The following is a 17,602-nucleotide window of genomic DNA, read 5'->3' as shown; positions in this document are numbered from 1 at the left end:
GAAACACTGATTTAATTTGGTATCAGTTATACAGTGAAATACTAATTGAATTCAGTATCAGAACCAGCTATGGAGTTGGGTGGTGTGGGGCCTGGGTGATGTGGTGTTGAGTGGTGTGGGGTTGGGTGATGTAGGGCCTATGTGTATGGGGTTAGGTATTGTGGGACCAGCTGGAGTTGGGTGCTGTTGAGCTTGCATGATATGAGGTTGGGTGGTGGTAGGCCTGTGCTATGTGGGGTCGGGTGGCTGTGGGACCAGCTACGGAGTTGTACTGTGTGGGGTCTGGATGCTGTGGGACTGGGTTGCACCGTGTGAGGCTTGCAGCAAGCCTGGGCTTGGGCTGCTCCTGGTGGCCAGCATCTCAGTGAGGTGTGGTGCCAGTTTCATGTTCATCACTGGCTGGTCTCACATAGGGTTGGCATCACCTGAGTGCATGCCCTAACCCCATCTCTTCATGCTCCTCTATATTCACTACTGCTGTTACTACAGGGCTCGACTTCAGCTCCTGCTTCCTCCAGCAGACTCCCTTGTCCTTGGGATGTGGTTAAAGAGATGGAGGGCTCTGCTTCACCCTGGATCTGGGTAATCTTTTAGGATCTCCCTCTGGATGCTCCTTTGCATGCCCTCTGCAATGTTGGGCAGGGTGCTGGGAAGCCCACCATGCCCCTCGCCATCAGCACAGGCTTAACCCTGCTGATTCACCTGGATGCCAGAGAGGGCCTCTTCATCAGGGACTGCAGTGACAGGATAAGGGGTGATGGGTTCAAACTGAAACAGGGGGAGTTCAGGTTGGATGTAAGGAAGAAGCTCTTCCCTGTGAGGCTGCTGAGGTGCTGGCATCAGGCAGAAGCCACTTCAGATTCAGCTTAGCTGTGCTCCATGGAAGTACCATCTCCAACCAGTGCTACTGGGGACCGAGTCAGCTTCCAGGTATCAAGTGCTCTTCCAGAGGAACGAGCTCAGTTTTTAATACCTGGAAGAAACCACCAGCCTGGAGGGTGGATGTGTGCAAAGCTGATGCCTTTTTGCTTCCTTACAGCAAACCTTCATCTGCACCTTGTAGGGGCTGCATGAAGTCATCTAGATAATGTATTAAACTGATTTTCTCCTGCACAACACCACATTGCGGTTTGCTCCATCCTGGGGACCAGAGACAAGCTAAACAGTGGTAAAGCATTAGGGTTTTAGAAGGGTTTTCACTGGAGGAATGAATCCTCTGTAAGTGTTTGAAACATAAATGAGCTAATGCATTTTAAATGGGGTTGACTATTGAGGAAGACCGGTTCATCCAAGTCTACAATCGCACTGATTTCTGGGGAGCTTCCTGCGGTTCTAAGCCATGGAGATGTCCAGGTAAGCATTGCAGGATGTGAAATCCTTAGAGAGGGAAAAACCTACAGATCAGCAGGTATCACTGCATGCTTTTTGTCCCCTCAAGAAATGTACATCAGACAAAGCATCCCCTGCTTCATTCACGTTTTATGGACTGTCTTCTCAAATACACATCAGTAATCAGTTCACAAATGAGTTCCAGGCAGAGAAATGCAACTGGATTTTAAATGTGAGAGCTCTACAAGCTCTCTATGGAAATAAACCTCATCTCTTGGCACTCTTCAAATAGGCATGTTTGTGTCCATCAGTGGGTGGATGCAGGAGCCACCACAGAATGCAGCCAAATGCTTCCAAAACCACTGGAATTCTGAGCAGTGACACCAGATTCAAAGGGATAGGGTGAAAATGAAACTCCTCAGAGAAGCCTTCTTCATAACTTCTTTGTTTGCCTGTGAAGTATCAGTTCTGGTGTCCTCAACATAAAAAGGACATGGAACTACTGGAACAAGTCCAGAGGAGGCCACGAGGATGATCAGGGGCTGGAGCAGCTCCTGTATGGAGACAGGCTGAGAAAGTTGGGGCTGTTCAGCCTGGAGAAGCTGCGTGGAGACCTCAGAGCCGCTTCCAGTGTCTGAAGGGGGCTACAAGGATGCTGGGGAGGGACTCTTCATTAGGGACTGTAGTGATAGGACAAGGGGTGATGGGTTCAAACTGAAACAGGGGAAGTTTAGATTGGATATAAGGAAGAAATTCTTTACTGTGAGGGTGGTGAGGCACTAGAATGGGTTGTCCAGGGAAGCTGTGAATGCTCCATCCCTGGCAGTGTTCAAGGCCAGGTTGGACAGAGCCTTAGGTGCCATGGTTTAGTGTGAGGTGTCCCTGCCCATAGCAGGAGGTCAGAACTGGATGATCTTAAGGTCCTTTCCAACCCAAACCATTCTGTGATTCTATGATTTATTTTCCACAGTCTATGTTTGAAGGCAGTATTTATCACTCCTGTCAACGCTATATATGGACCCCACCAGCCTGCCCTAGAATAAATCTGATTGCAGGTATTTACTGCCAGCGAACTCAAGCAGCAATTTACACTCAGCAACTCAGTTACAATACGGTAACTACAGCAGCACATATGTTCGGTGTTTTAAAGCACATGCAAATCGAAGCAACGCTGTCTGCTCCTGACAAGGTATTAGCATAACTCTTGGCATGACCAATATTTAAGGTGCATAAGAGGAGATTAAAATTGGAAAGGACCAGTGAGTCATTCTAATTGCAGCCTCTTTCTGTAGCAAAATCGTTGTCTCTGTTGTTATCTTGCTGGGTTTATTCCTGAACACATCAAGCTTATTTATTCCTGAACACATCAAGCTTATTTATTCCTGAACACATCAAGCTTATTTATTCTCCCCTTCTAAATCCTGAGTTTCTTCTTAATGTGAACTCTTTCAGGTGTGACTTTTTACACCTATTTCTGTTATTTCCCTACCATCACCTGCAGCAATGAACGCTCCTCCCTCCAACCCTTAAGAGTGATACAAACCAAAGATGTCTTAATATTTACGTATGGTTTTAGTTCCTTCATTGTAACTGGACATCGTTGGATATTTAAGAGTGATCAAGCCTAAAAACACAGAGAGAATTCTTCCTGGACTCCATTAGGATGCTTCACAATAATCTTTTTATCATATAAGAAATCCCACTGCATATGCCCATGTCCAAAATGCCATTTGACTACAACTTATATCCTCCCCTAACTGGTGGTTCCCTGCTCTAGCACTACTGGTCCCTCTATTCAGTTGCTCTCTCAGCATCTAGGCTATTTAAATGCATAGTGCAGGACTTGGCCTCATTTTGTACATAAAGATGTCGAGGGAGATGTTAAGGACATATGGCAGGATCAGAACACGAGTTATGCACCAAGATACGGAACAGCTTCAAACTTTAAGGGAAAAAACCACCTCATTAGATCCTTTCCTGATTCTCAGATCCCTATAGGAAAACATCCAGTTTGTTCTGAGAGGCAGTATTCCACTCAACAGTGAAATGGAAGTTTAGATTGGATATAAGGAGGAAGTTCTTTACTGTGAGGGTGGTGAGGCACTGGAATGGGTTGCCCAGGGAAGTTGTGAATGCTCCATCCCTGGCAGTGTTCAAGGATAGAGCCTTGGGTGCCATGGTTTAGTGTGAGGTGTCCCTGCCCATGGCAGGAGGTTGGAACTGGATGATCTTAAGGTCCTTTCCAACCCAAACCATTCTGCGATTCTATGTTTCTGCTAATAAATGCCAAACAAATGCTTTCCATGACTAGTGATGGGGTGGTGCTGCACTAGATATAGCTTTGTGCACGTTCTCTTTGATTCAGGAAAACTTGCGAGAAGAAGAATCATCAGTGGTAAAAAAAAGCAAGCTATGTGGAGAACTGCACTATAGTTCTGGTGGTCCCAACATAAGAAGGACATGGAGCTGTTGGAGCAAGTCCAGAGGAGGCCATGAGGATGATCAGGGGCTGGAGCACCTCCTGTATGGAGACAGGCTGAGGAAGTTGGGGCTGTTGAGCCTGGAGAAGAGAAGCTGCGTGGAGACCTCAGAGCAGCTTCCAGTGTCTGAAGGGGGCTACAGGGATGCTGGGGAGGGACTCTTCATTAGGGACTGCAGTGATAGGACAAGGGGTGATGGGTTCAAACTGAAACAGGGAAAGTTCAGGTTGGAGATAAGGCAGAAGCTCTTCCCTGTGAGGGTGCTGAGGCGCTGGCACAGGGTGCCCAGAGAAGCTGTGGCTGCCCCATCCCTGGCAGTGCTCAAGGCCAGGCTGGACACAGGGGCTTGGAGCAAGCTGCTCTAGTGGAAGGGGTCCCTGCCCACGGCAGGGGGTTGGAACTGGATGATCGGACTGGATGCTCTCACCACCTACACCTCTAGAGCTCCAGAAAAGAAGGTAAACAAGAGGCAGCTATGTACATGAAAAGCCAACAAATGCCTTGGAGAGGGAACATTCCTATAAACAGTCATTATAATGTAACTCACAGACTGCAAAATTAGGGAGCAGCTACAATTTTAGCTTAGCATGTAGTTTGAAATAGCAACTGCGTTTGTGTAACATATGTTTGACTGCAATTGCAAGTGATTCACTTGCTCCTTATTTCATGTACTCAATTATCAAGCAGAAAAACGGTGCCATTATAAATAGTCATGCTTAAAGTTGTTTGTTCTGCTTTGCAATTTAGAGGTATCTCAAGTTTTCGGATTCCTCCCAAAGCCTCTCTTCACTCCTGTCTTTATACTGGCTGGGAATTTTGCATCTCTCTGTATGCAGAAGAGAGAGATTTTACATCTCTCTGTGTATTAGCAATAACAGAACGATGGGTTAAAGCATTCCAGGAGTAAACCTGGGTTCAGTTCCCTTCTTAGCCTGTGGGGATTGAAACCTCTATGTCCATGTCATAGAACTACCCCAGTTACTGTCTAGGCCAGGTTGGAGCTCTCTTTAAAGGAGCTGTATAACTGCTTTTAGCGTGGGTGCTGCTATCATTCAAAGAGAAGAAAAGAGGGTGGGTGCAAAAGTGAGGAGTAAATGCTCTACATTAAACTATGCACAGTGTTTTTATGGACTCCTCTTACTTGCCTTTGACCAGAAAATGCAGTAATGCTTCAACTCTCTTATTTTGCTGAAGCAGAATGGTACACTACTGATTTAGGGTTCTAAAGAGGGTAGGACAGACTTTCCCCTCTTTCCAATGAGATATAAGCCAACTGCTCTTACCTTTGGATAAACTCAAGCTGACAGGAAATAAACTACTACAGATAGGTAGTATTTCAGTCCTGACATACAAGAACTCCTGTTATAGATCAGGGGGATCTATTCTCAAGGGCATAGGTTAAAAAGAAATGCTGTTAATAGTCCCCAAAAGCTCTGTGGGATAAATTCAGCAGAGGCATATCTGTTGTAAGGCCTAGATTTAATGAAGAAGGGTTCATGTATGGTACTTTACAGATCATAATACTATTACTATTATAGATCATCACTGTGAATGTCCAACTGACTCATGTCACAAACAAGATTCACACTTTACTGTGTCAGTGGCAGGCAGCAACCCCTGGAACAGATTACTCCCGCTTTATAGCTCAGGATGGATGGGGAAAATGGAGTTCTTCCTAATGCAACTAAGTTTAGAAGAATATAGTGAGTCAGGCTGGAATTTGGCCCCAAAATCCTGTTTAAAAACTCCAAAGTTGTCAGGTTTAACGGTTCTGAGGGCTTCAAGCCCAGGCAGTGCTTCCTAACAACATGGTCCCACGTACATCACGCCGGTTTAGCACCAAGTCACACATGGGCAGTGGTTTGTAACAGGCTGCCAATAGCTGCAGCATGGGCATTTTTACCATCACCATCCTTTGTGTTCCTCCTGCAGATACAGCTTGGGACAGTAAAAATAGCTTTAGCTCACTGTTTTTTTTTTACACCAGTAACAAAAAGCTTCTTTATGCTTGTTCGCAGGTCACCTTGATGTAACGACAGGAGAGTTACTTTGGGAAACAAGGACATGAGCAACACTGAGCTTTGCAGCCCTGGGCTAAGAACTTTTGGAAGCAATGAAGCTTCTAAATGCAAAACTTGGTTATTCCATTTTCCCTTCTATCTCATTAGAGATAATGGGAAATGTTCCAGAGGGTCTCTCATGCACACATAGCAATCTGGTTAGGGAAAGACAGCTAAGATACTTCTAAACATAATTAGCTAAGGGCAAACCACCTTGAATGTGGTGCAATGATGTTTAGAACTAGCATGCAGCTAAGAGATTATGATCTTTGTTACAGCACAGACTAGGTGTGGAGGAAAGAACTTGACCATTGTCGTCAACCTCTGGTTTCTCACTGCCTTACCTCCAGCTCTCTGACACCGAAGCCAAGCAAGCAGGTAAAATGCTGGCTCAGTGACCTGACCATTTCACGGTGATGTAAAAGAAATGGCTCAGTGTACCGGGATAGGAAAAGAGAGCCTCTGGTTTTGTGACAGGAATGCTTGATAGGAACGCTGTCCTTTCAGATGGAATCCATCTTTCCCAGAGAGCATCCCATGCACTCCAGGGGATGGGAGCTGTGCCCAAAGAAGAGGCTCGAATGCTTAGGAGATATTTGTGGGGCTCTGCCCCCATATCTGTCTCTACCACAGAGTTTCAGCAGCATCCTGCAGACAAACGTTAACATTGTAAGAGAAAGAAAAGGACTGGCAGGCTTGGATGCCTTTGGAATGTGGAAGTAAAGGTTTAAGAGCATCCGGAGTGCAGATTTCCCCACCAGCCACAATGTTCTCAGTTTGTAAGAAGGCCATTCTCTCTGCTACGGCTTTCTTGGTCATTCCCCATGCCAGGCACGTCATTTAAACAGGGGCTTCCTCACAGGGTTCAGACAAACCCCAAGCCATCTTCAGATGGTGACAGAAATCCTTTGTTGAACCCAAAGAGACAGGATCCCTTTACTTGCAATCTGCACCATCCTTTACAGCTTTACCGAGTGCTGCATGAGTGCTTCATTGAGTGCTGCATGAGAAGCGTGTGGCCTCTTCTCTGTGGATCCAACCAAGCTTCCTGGATGCTCTGCACGGGTGATATGGCCATGACATGGAAAAGTGCTCCCATGGCTCTCTGTTGCACTGCAGCTCCATGGCATCTTTCACTGCATCTGTTGTACAGATACATGCCAAACCTTGGTTGGTGAACCCTCACATCCCCTTCAATAGAGGTTAAGGATCACTCCCCTTTTCCAACTGGAAAACGTAGGAAAGACAGAAGTTAAGTGATTTTCCCACAATTGTACAACAGGTACAAAGAGGTGGAGGCAAAGCCAGTCCTTAATTCAGGCGCTAGACAATATTCCTTCCGTGTAGAACATGGACATCATCTGACAGGTCGCATTGGTAATTACATTAAAGGGAAATCATCTCCCTGTTAGTGACTCTTAATCCAGATAAGCATGATTCTGAATTAGGTTGTGTGTTTTAAAGGGAACCACTTAACCTGTGTTATCTCCATGCCGCCACCATCACAAACCAGCCATTCCTACTTGTACCGAATTAGGCGAATAATCTTATTATTCATGAAGTCTGAAGTATGTGGATGAGAAGAATCTATGCAGAAACCATCGCTCATGGCTATTTTTAGCACTTCTTCCACAAACACTTGGAAACTATTGATTTGCTTGTTATCTGGCACCACCCAGAGTCTCTTTAAGTTCTGCCTGGTGTATTCCTCTTCGGGAAGGCCTTCCACACTTGCCACCCAATCTAAGGTCAAATGGTTGGGGTCCTTCAAGTAGCTGGATATCGACGAGAGGTTTCCATTGAAGCAATAGTAAAGTTTGGAACCGAGGAGCTTCAGGAACAGGCATGACGTGGAGAAGATATGAGCGCTGAACACTTCCATGTTGGAGGAAGACAGGCTGTAGATCTGGGGCGCTTCTCGGACGGTGAAGTGCACGGTCTGGGTCTTCTGATCGAGGCTGATGTTGAGCATGGCGTTTTTCTCTGCTTTAGAAAGCTCCACTTCCTTCTCTTGCAAGGCTTCAATCAGGGGCTGGATTTGATAAAAATCTACTTCCCTTCGGAGCAAACCCATTTCCTGGAAGTCTTCGGGAAGGTCCAGGTGAGAAGTTCTTAAGAAGTTCAGGATGTAGCGGAAGATTTTGCCATCTCTGTCAATAAAGCAGTTGCCCCGGCTGTCCTTCTTGGTTGGGATCTTCCCACTAAACATGGCCCCCAGCATGGAGTCTGGGAAGCTCGTCAGGGTGGACAGAGAGGTGGTGTAGAGTTTTCCTCCAACATTGAGCGTGATGGGTTCTGACATGATGGAAAAGTCACGATGTGGGGACTGATTCTAAAAAACAACATAAGAAAGAATCCAACACCACACATTCAGTTGTTTATCTCTTTGAAAGGTTAAACTGCAGAGATAGAGTCCTAAATATAGAAGGGTAAACTACATGGCAATGATTCATCATAGGAATTAGAAGTGGGGATTACTTTTGGAGGTTGTATCTTCAGAACAAGCAGAAGGATGTTTTTTCTCCCAACAGACTTAAACAGGACTTTGTTTAGTTCAGTTTAATGCCAGAAATCATGAGTCTTCCAAAGCTTTACAATCACGCTGAAAGTGCAATCTCTCCCATGGATGCCTGCAGCTGAACAACTGACTTCAAAGCAAGAGTTGTGTTCTGGGCTCACCCGATCCCATCTCCCTCATGAACACAGAACTTAGAGGGCAAGAAAAGAGACAGGACACAAACTGGACACATCCCAACATCTTCTGTGGCATCTGAAGATACAACTAAAGCAACAAAGCTGTTGTAGCAGAATCCCCTGACACACACTTGAGTGCAGTTGGCCAGCAAGCAGTGCTGCTCTAAGCACATGCTTAGAGCGTTCCATTGAGCAGGAAACCCACCAGGCTTTCTCTTTGCAATGCGTTTCACCTTTGGAAACATCTCCTAATTAATCTGGGCCATGTCCCAGCTGATGTGGGTTCCACACAGCTCCTCTGCAGTCAGCTGAGATGAGCAGAGGATGTGATTTTATGGTGCAGTGAAGCATCACTGCCTCTGGAAGGGACATTCCTCCCTTCACCCTCCACTAAACCTTCCTCTCCCCTTATGCCAGCTCTGGCACTCATCTGATCGCACAGTGAGCCAGTTCAAGGAGAAAACCCCCTCATTTTCTATTCAGAATATGCTTCTGCTACATCTTAAGACTGGGCTGCACAGGGTGCTGGGACATCGTGTCTAGGTCATGCTTTACCTAGAAAGGTTGGACCAGATGATCCCTGAGGTCCCTTCCAACCCCGTATTTTGTGATTCTGTGATCTTGGAACCAGATGAATACCAGGGCTGGTGCAAGGGAAGAGGAAGGAGCAAAGCAGCCCCTTCCACTGCAGATCAATTCAGTTGCCTTGAAAAGGTGAGCCCTCATTCCTGCTCGCTCAGAACCTGCAAATCTGGTTTTCCTTGTCTGCTGAATCCAAATCAATCAGCTCATTCCCACTTTATTATTGACTTTATCAGCAGGAAACCCATTACAGTTTGCTTGCAGAGGCTCTTGCTAATAGCAACTATGCTCATTCAACAGAAAGGAGCCAGACAGCTCCCTTAAAATTAAGCTTAAGTGCAGGCATTTTCCTAACTAGTCATGGAATAATCATAGACACTACAACGTTATTATCAGCTCTGGAGCCACAGCAAAACAGAGATAGGAAGAATGCCATCTTGTTCTGGAATATCAATTATTTTATGGCTGCTAAACCCCAAATAACAGCGTTAATGGCACCCTAAACCAAATATACCTCTAGACAGCAAGAACATTTTGCTATGAAGAACTTGCCTGACTGAGGGCAGCTAATGAATAGGTCAAAGGAGAATCTGTACTTCATTTCTAGTTTAAGACTAACATTCCACTCTGTTCTTTAGTCCACTTTAGCCCTTAGCACACAGTGTCCATCTCACTGCACAGTAATTAATGGAAAGAAGCAGACCTCTAAATCCACTGGGTGTTTTGCCTGTGTATCCTTTAGTCCCACATATCCAACGGAACTGGTAAATAAAGATGCAGGCATAGACCAACACAACACCCTGTCTATGCCATGAGCAAAGACCATCCCTGTGACTAACCTCAGCCAAATATACCCTACAAAAAGCTATTTGTTCCAGTGCTAAACTCCCTTTAGCACTGTCATCTCAGTGTACTTCCCATTCTGGAAGACTTCTACCCAATTTAGAACAAACTGCTGTTTAAAACAGATCACACAGAGGCTTCAACGTGTCTAATTCTGTTGTACAAGTGGCTGCGTGTATTTTTTCCCCTAAGGGCTTGCAATATGTCTGTTAAAGCACTGCCACAAGCACGAGCTGACATTCGCAAAACCAACTTAAAATGGATTTTACTCTTTCATCCAAGTTGCATCAAACAAAAGCAGTGCCTGTATGTCCCTCCAAATAACACAGCCTGTAGGAGCAGGCCTGCCAATGACCCCAAGGGCCTTGTTCATTGCTTCCCATCTCTGCTACCCCTCAGGCTGCTTTAGACTAAACAACCCAAATGATTCCGTTCTTTCTTCATAGCTTGTGTTTTCAGATTTGGGAGCCCAAGCCTGCTCTTCGACACCATGGGAATACTTTCCTCATGCTCTCTTAGCCAGATGCAGGGTGAGATGTTACTCTACGTATGTACATGACAGGCTTCACTTGGCAGAGTGAAGGGACGTTCTCTCGTCGAGAGTCACAACCTAAAGCCCACTGGATGGTCCGAAGATTTTCACTTCAAACTCAACATCCTCCACGTTTAGGGGGCCTATAAGGGTGCTGGGGAGGGACTCTTCATTAGGGACTGTAGTGACAGGACAAGGGGGAACGGGTTCAGACTGAAACAGGGGAAGTTTAGACTGGATATAAGGAAGAAGTTCTTTACTGTGAGGGTGCTGAGGCACTGGAATGGGTTGTCCAAGGAAGTTGTGAATGCTCCATCCCTGGTGGTGTTCAAGGCCAGGTTGGTCAGAGCCTTGGGTGCTATGGTTTAGTGTGAGGCATCCCTGCCCATGGCAGGGGGTTGGAACTGGATGATCTTAAGGTCCTTTCCAATCCAAACCATTCTGTGATTCTACGATTCTGTAAGCACATTCTGATCCAAAGACTCACTGGCAATACAGCCTGGATAAGAAGCAGACATCTCAATCCAGTTGTCCTGGTTTCAGCTTGGATAATTTCCTTCCTAGTAGCTGTTACGAGTGCTGTATTTTGGATTTAGGATGACGATAACGTTGATAACACACTGAAGGATCCCTTCCAACTTGACATATCCTATGATTCTACGATGGTTTAGTTGTTGCCGAGCAGTGTTTACACTAAGTTAAGGACTTTCCAGCTGCTCACACTGCCCTACCAGTGAGCAGGCTGGGGGGCAGAACAAGAAAATACCTTGCAACTGCCTTCTTTATCAGCAGTCTCAAAAGGGAGGCTGCCAACAAAACACGGCAGTAACATGAACTCTTTGAAGCTGAAGACCACATCTATGCTGCCAGCAACAGCATCAGACATTCAACCAAGCTTTGGCTCTGGCACTGGGATTGCTGTGGGTGCAGTAGCACAGAGCTTGGCAGACACGGTCTTACTCCTTCCCTGTGTGGGCTCTGCTCCTCTCCCACCTCTGAATGCTGCTCACACACATGCCCTGATCAGCTTATTCTGCTTAAGGCTGTTTTGCAGCCTATAGCCCCATACAGGCTGGATTCCAGCCTCCCAAGGCACCAGCTTCCCTTTCTTCCAGACCTCCCAACTGCCCCCACGCTGGATTAAGCATCAGACACTTAACGGTGCAAACATCTGGCCCGTGGATAAAGCTGCAGGATAACTATTCCCCAGCTGTTGTTCACGAAGCGGGATCAACACAGGACAAGTTAATCATCTGCTTTGCCTGATTCATCCCATTACTTGCAGGTTTGCAGCTTCATAGCGTGAAGAGGAACCTGATAGTCTGGCAACCTCCGAAGAGCCAAAACCAGAGCACAAAGGAGCATGCATATGTCTACTGATTGCTCATCAACCTGGCCTTAATGCATTGACCAATATGCTTGACAGTAGCTGGGGAAAGTTGATCCTATTAGGCTGTACGAATTGGGGTACAGTTCTTGGCAGCAGAGAATTACAGTAAAGCCTTTTGTGTAGCTGCTCCCCAAGTACCACTTAAACTTCGTTCACATTAGATGAGCCAGAGACCTTAATTTGGGACTTGAAGAAGCAAATCTGGCCAAAGAGCACAGGATTTATTTTGTGCTTTCAGAGTGAACTGCATTTAAATACATTTTTCCTTTTAAAACAGATGTATTTAATATTATAGGGGAAAACTCTATGGTTGATTTAAAGTCATTTTCAGGCGATGCAAGCAGAGAAACCAGCAGTGGTGAACCTTTTGGTGAACAGAAGCTGCTGCCTGAGCATCCGAGCATTTCAACTGACCAGGGCTTGTGCATTTTAAATTGGGTTTTACTCCCAGGAGCATCCTCAACAGGATGAGAACAGGATGAGAACATTCCTGTTTACCCTATGAGTTTAGTTGAGCAAATAATTGGTTTGAACCTGGGATAACTCCCATTTTAAACACAGCAGGGAGGTATAAAAGTGCATGCAAAAAGACAACATCTGCCTGTTTTCACGTACTTACAGTTCTGATTAAACTTATTTCCCCTCTTACGCATTCATAACATTTAAGAGAAAGGATGGGACCCAAAAGAACCTGGACAGGCTGGAGAGGTGGGACCGTGTGAACCTCATGGAGTTCAACAAGGGGAAGGGCAAGGTCCTGCTACTGGGTCAGGACAATCCCAGCACAAACACAGGCTGGGGGAGACCAGATGGAGCAGCCTGAGGAGAAGGACTTGGGGTGTTGGGTGAGGAGAAGCTCCCCATGACCCTACTCTGCTTTGGGGAGACCCCTGGAGAGGGGCTTGGGACAAGGGCCTGTAGGGACAGGCCAAGGGGAATGGCTTTAACCTGCCTGAGGGGAGACTGAGCTGAGCTCTTAGGCAGAAGCTCTTCCCTGTGAGGGTGCTGAGGCGCTGGCACAGGGTGCCCAGAGAAGCTGTGGCTGCCCCATCCCTGGCAGTGTTCAAGGCCAGGTTGGACACAGGGGCTTGGAGCAAGCTGCTCTAGTGGAAGGGGTCCCTGCCCATGGCAGGGGTTGGAACTGGATGAGCTTTGAGGTCCCTTCCAACCCAAAGCAGTCTGTGAGTCTGTGATTCTATGGAAAGCACTTTAATAAACTCATAAATAACTCTCTGTAGATGCAGTTTGAGTGTCTGTTTTGCCCAGCCTGGAGAAAAACCACAAGAGTACAAGTAATCACCCCCAAAAAAGCATCAGTCACAATTTGCCAGCCTAAGTAAAACATTAAGAAATAGCTCATGTGTTACTGCCTACTTAACACTCTGAAAAAGGGGTATGGCTGTAGTCTACCCTTTTTAGCCCCAAAACTGCAGTGTAATGGAAACGGTGAACTTACAAATATGTTTAGATGGTTTTCACAGAGACATGGATCCTTCCTCAAGACACACATCTATAAAGACAAGTTTTCACAGGATATTTCTGGTTACGTTTTCAGATAAAAAATGATAACTTAGATCATTCCCGTTACAAATAATCTACCCTGGGACAGGGATTTGATGAAGAACCAGAGAGATGTGTTGTGCCTTGTTCTGTTCAACAGCCTCATGTGTTAAAATCAAGCTAATACTAGTTCAAGGCCAGGCTGGACAGAGCTTTGGGTGCCATGGTCTAGTGTGAGGCATCCCTGCCCATGGCATGGGGTTGGAACTGGATGATCTTAAGGTCCTTTCCAACCCAAACCATTCTATGGTTCCATGATTTCAGAGGCAACACCTGGGATGAGGTTAACAGCCTGACCCCAGTGTCTTTCAGAGCACCTCATGAATCAAATTGAGTACACAGAGAGCAGCAGAGCAACAACAATGTGTAATTTGGTAGGAGTGGACCACGATGGCCTGTTAGAGGTCACGAAGTCCATCCCACAGGCTGCTTATGGCCTCTGATGCCTTGACATGCGGCAATCAGGGCATTAAAGGTTGTAGCATCCCCTGAAATCTGAGTTAATGGATGCTGTGACAACAGGGTCTTCTGCTGCCAGATGTAATGGTATGTGGCCATTTACACAGTCATTGCTCCTAGTGTTAATTTTACACATATGGCACTGCACTACTGGTTAACTTTATAGTGTAGCCTTCAATAGCCCAGCTGTAAAACGTCCCTCATGACCAAAGCTAGGGAAACCTGTATTTAAGACAGTGAAACGTGTGCAGCTATGTTAAGGAATAGTTGAGGAGTAAGAATGAATTGCAGAAACACACACAGAGCAAATAAAACAGCATAGAAAAGGAGATGAATTATTTAGGCTGGCACAATGAAGGACGCCTGAGTGGCAGTAAAAGCAAGCCAGGGACTTGCTGCAAAGCATCAGGAAGAGCAGCCGGATTAAAAACCTCTTTGGTTTTCTGAGTGCTGCCAAAGAGAGCTGGTGAAAGCCCCATCAGTTACGAGAGACAGAGCAGGTAATGCATTATAGGAAGCAGTTCTGCATTGGGAAGGGCAGGATTGATTGCAGCTAAAAGGAGGGATGAAGAGGAGACATGTCTGGGCACCTGGGTGGCAGCTGGGGACTTCAAATGGGATTCAGCAAGAGGAGATGGTGGCTTGCAGGATGGAGCCCCAGTCTGCTTCATTAGAGTGCACCAATGGCAAGCACAATCAAAGGTGCTCATTCTGCTCCCATGCTCGCACACATCGCTTTGCTCCATCACATCTTACTGAAAACCACATTTTGGGGTAAAAACTCCCATTTCTATGAAACACCCAAGCCCTGAGACAAATAAACCTCATGGAGTTGGGAACCTCAGCACTTGCTGGGACTCTCCCTAGACACCAGTTTTGTGCCTTATTCCTTATCCAGGGAATGATTTCACAAAGGAAATCCAGACCCTCAGCTATGCCTTAGTGCCCCACTGTGCTATGGGGCCTGTAGTGTGAAGCCTAGACATCACGCCATAAGAGACAGGAGGAAAATACTACTAAAAGAAGGAAAATACCACTAAAAGAACAATAAAAGGAGGGCAGAAACAAAGGAAACAGTATTTAGGGGATAAAAAAGATTAAAAACCCAGTTAGCTGCTTACCAGCCAGCAGCAGCCAGTGGCATCCAGTGAGAGCTGAGTTTAAGGTAGGATTTGGGACATAATCCATTGCAAGGACAGGCTTACCCTCCCTTTGCATCTCTGATGCACATTTACTTAGCTCAGCTCATCCTCAGCTGTAAATTAAACATTTATAACATGGTTTTTACACTCTACATGCTTATTTATAGCAATATTAGAGAGGAAAACCTATGTTTTCCCATCACTACAGGATGGACCCATCTAATTTTGGACCCTCATTGAATGTCAACTCTTACTGCAGCACTTAGAGGCTTATAATTCAGTGGGTGAAGCAGAGTGTGGCATGTCCTGCCAGGAGCAATACATCCCCAAACACACCATTGGGAAGGGGGGAAGCTGCTGGTTTTTGTTTCAGGATCGCTGCGGTGCCTCTGGAAAACTCCAGCCATGTTTGGGCTTGGCACAAGGGATACCGGTGACAAGCTCCAGGAAGGGACTCCAATTCCCAGCAGGCACAAGGCAGGAAACAATGGCTCATTCTTCCCTTCTGGCTGTAAGGCAGGACTGGGATCGATCTGCCAGCGGCTGTGATACCCAGTAACACACACGCTGAGTATCCAGCTTGGAAAGCAGCTTCTTAGCTGCCAGTTCTTTATATCTATCTCTCTCTATATAGGTATAGATATAGCCTTCTAACAGTGCTTCATTCCACACATAAACTCTCCTCTGCCAGGAACACACAAACAATAGGAAAGCGTGAGCAGGAGTTTCCTGACATCCCTGCTTTATTGTGGGTGCAATGCCATGTGTCCATCCCTCACCAGACCTGCACCTTGATGCCCCTGAGCATCTCCTGGGCTGCTTGCATAAGGATGCAGGGGAATGCAAAAGGATGCGAAACCGGCTCTTTGCAGGATGGAAGCATTAAGGGAAGGGGGTAAGGAGACAGGGTAGGAAAAAGCTGGTGCCTAGTTAGTAAAAGGAAGCAGTGATATAAACCAAAGGTCACGTTCCCTGGGAGAGAAGAGGAACGAAAGCAGTGGTGCACGGAGGAGGAGGAGAATGAACTGAAGGTTAACTGCTACCGGCGGAGAACAGCAGAACACAAGATGGAGGGGGAGAGGCAAGGCACAGCCAGAGAGATGCGGCTGCAGTGAGGTTTGGAGGATAAAAGCCAAGGTGCTGCGGTGCTCAGTGCACTCCTGATGTGATCTCCAGCACCCCTGGGTCAGGGGCTGCTGTGCAGGCAGTGCACACTGCAGGAGGGAGCCTGGCTGGGAGCTCACGGCAGCAGGAGCAGCACTTTTCCTTCCAAGCAGCTGATGTAACCCTTTGTAGAGTCCAAGAAACCAATTTAATACCAGCCCTGGCAATGGCTTTCACTGATTCCTCATTTCCTAGCATAGAATCCCAGGGTGGTTTGGGTTGGAAGGGACCTTAAAGCTCCTCCAGCTCCAACCCCTGCCACGGGCAGGGACCCCTTCCACTAGAGCAGCTTGCTCCAAGCCCCTGTGTCCAACCTGCCCTTGAACACTGCCAGGGATGGGGCAGCCACAGCTTCTCTGGGCACCCTGTGCCAGCGCCTCAGCACCCTCACAGGGAAGAGCTTCTGCCTAAGAGCTCATCTCAGTCTCCCCTCGGGCAGGTTAAAGCCATTCCCCTTGGCCTGTCCCTACAGGCCCTTGGCCAAAGCCCCTCTCCAGCTTTCCTGCAGCCCCTTCAGGCACTGGAAGTCTGGCTGTCCAGCACCCTCAGAGCATCTTCCAGATGCAATATTTCCTTGGTGGACCCCTTCATCTGCACACGTGGCAGACCAGCACCTGCGTCCTGCTCGATGCACACAGGGCTGTGCTCCTCCATCCAGCTTCCACCCCTTTTCCCACTGACACCTCCACTTCCAGGTCACCCCTGCAATGAGAGGGCAGCCGACTGCCAGCACGGATGCAGCTGTATGCTGGCAAAACCCACTCGGAACTACCACTAACAAGGTAGGTGCCATCCAGAATTAACCCCTCCATAGGGTTTATCTTATGCACATAGAATCATAGATGCAGAGGCATCCCTGTGTATGGATATAGGCCTTGGATTAGCTAAATCACTGTAAATCCTTTAATTTTGGAGTTATTTTGTGGAAAGCAATGGGGGGTATGTGCAAAGTTTGCAGAGTGGTGCTGAGCCCTACCCTGAGCCACAAATCGGCTTTTTCTTACACAGCCAGGCATTCACACCATTAAATCAGCTTACAATACTAAATTACCCCCCCCCCCCAAATCCCCCCTGTGTGCGGGATCACCCGTTCTTCCCGCATCCCACTGAGTTCCTCCATGGAGCAGCAGCGCTGCCGGTCCGTGTCCCCCCCCCCAATCCTTCATCCTCCCTCCCCTGTGCACAAGTTTCCCCATCTCGGGGAGGGAGGGGGTCGCTCCCAGCGCTCCCCTCCCCTTCCCTTCCTCCATCCATCCCTCCCTCCCTCCCGGTACCCACCTTCGCCCCTGCAGCCGCCGGCCCCGCCGCTCGCCGGGCGCTGCGGGAGGAGGAGGAGGAGGAGGAGGAGGAGAAGGAGAAGGAGGAGG

The 17,602-nt window shown here is 47.2% G+C and overlaps 1 protein-coding gene across 1 annotated transcript; it reads right to left on the bottom strand.

Annotated features, from left to right (window-relative positions):
* Positions 1 to 6,419: 6,419 nt before the first annotated feature.
* Positions 6,420 to 17,599, bottom strand: KCTD21 (potassium channel tetramerization domain containing 21). Its single transcript, XM_061458084.1, has 2 exons — positions 17,514 to 17,599; positions 6,420 to 8,201 (listed from the first exon to the last, which is right to left on the bottom strand). Exon 2 carries the CDS (start codon positions 8,169 to 8,171, stop codon positions 7,389 to 7,391), a length of 783 nt encoding a protein of 260 aa, XP_061314068.1. The 5' UTR covers positions 8,172 to 8,201; positions 17,514 to 17,599; the 3' UTR covers positions 6,420 to 7,388.
* Positions 17,600 to 17,602: the final 3 nt, after the last annotated feature.

The sequence above is a fragment of the Pezoporus flaviventris genome, unplaced genomic scaffold (genome assembly GCF_033815535.1).
Source record: "Pezoporus flaviventris isolate CSIRO_AGI_PZ_B2104156 unplaced genomic scaffold, CSIRO_AGI_Pfla_v1 ptg000025l, whole genome shotgun sequence".
Taxonomy (NCBI): Eukaryota; Metazoa; Chordata; class Aves; order Psittaciformes; family Psittacidae; genus Pezoporus; species Pezoporus flaviventris.
The sequence above is the reverse complement of the archived record's forward strand: the minus strand, read 5'-3'. Positions and strand labels throughout refer to the sequence as shown.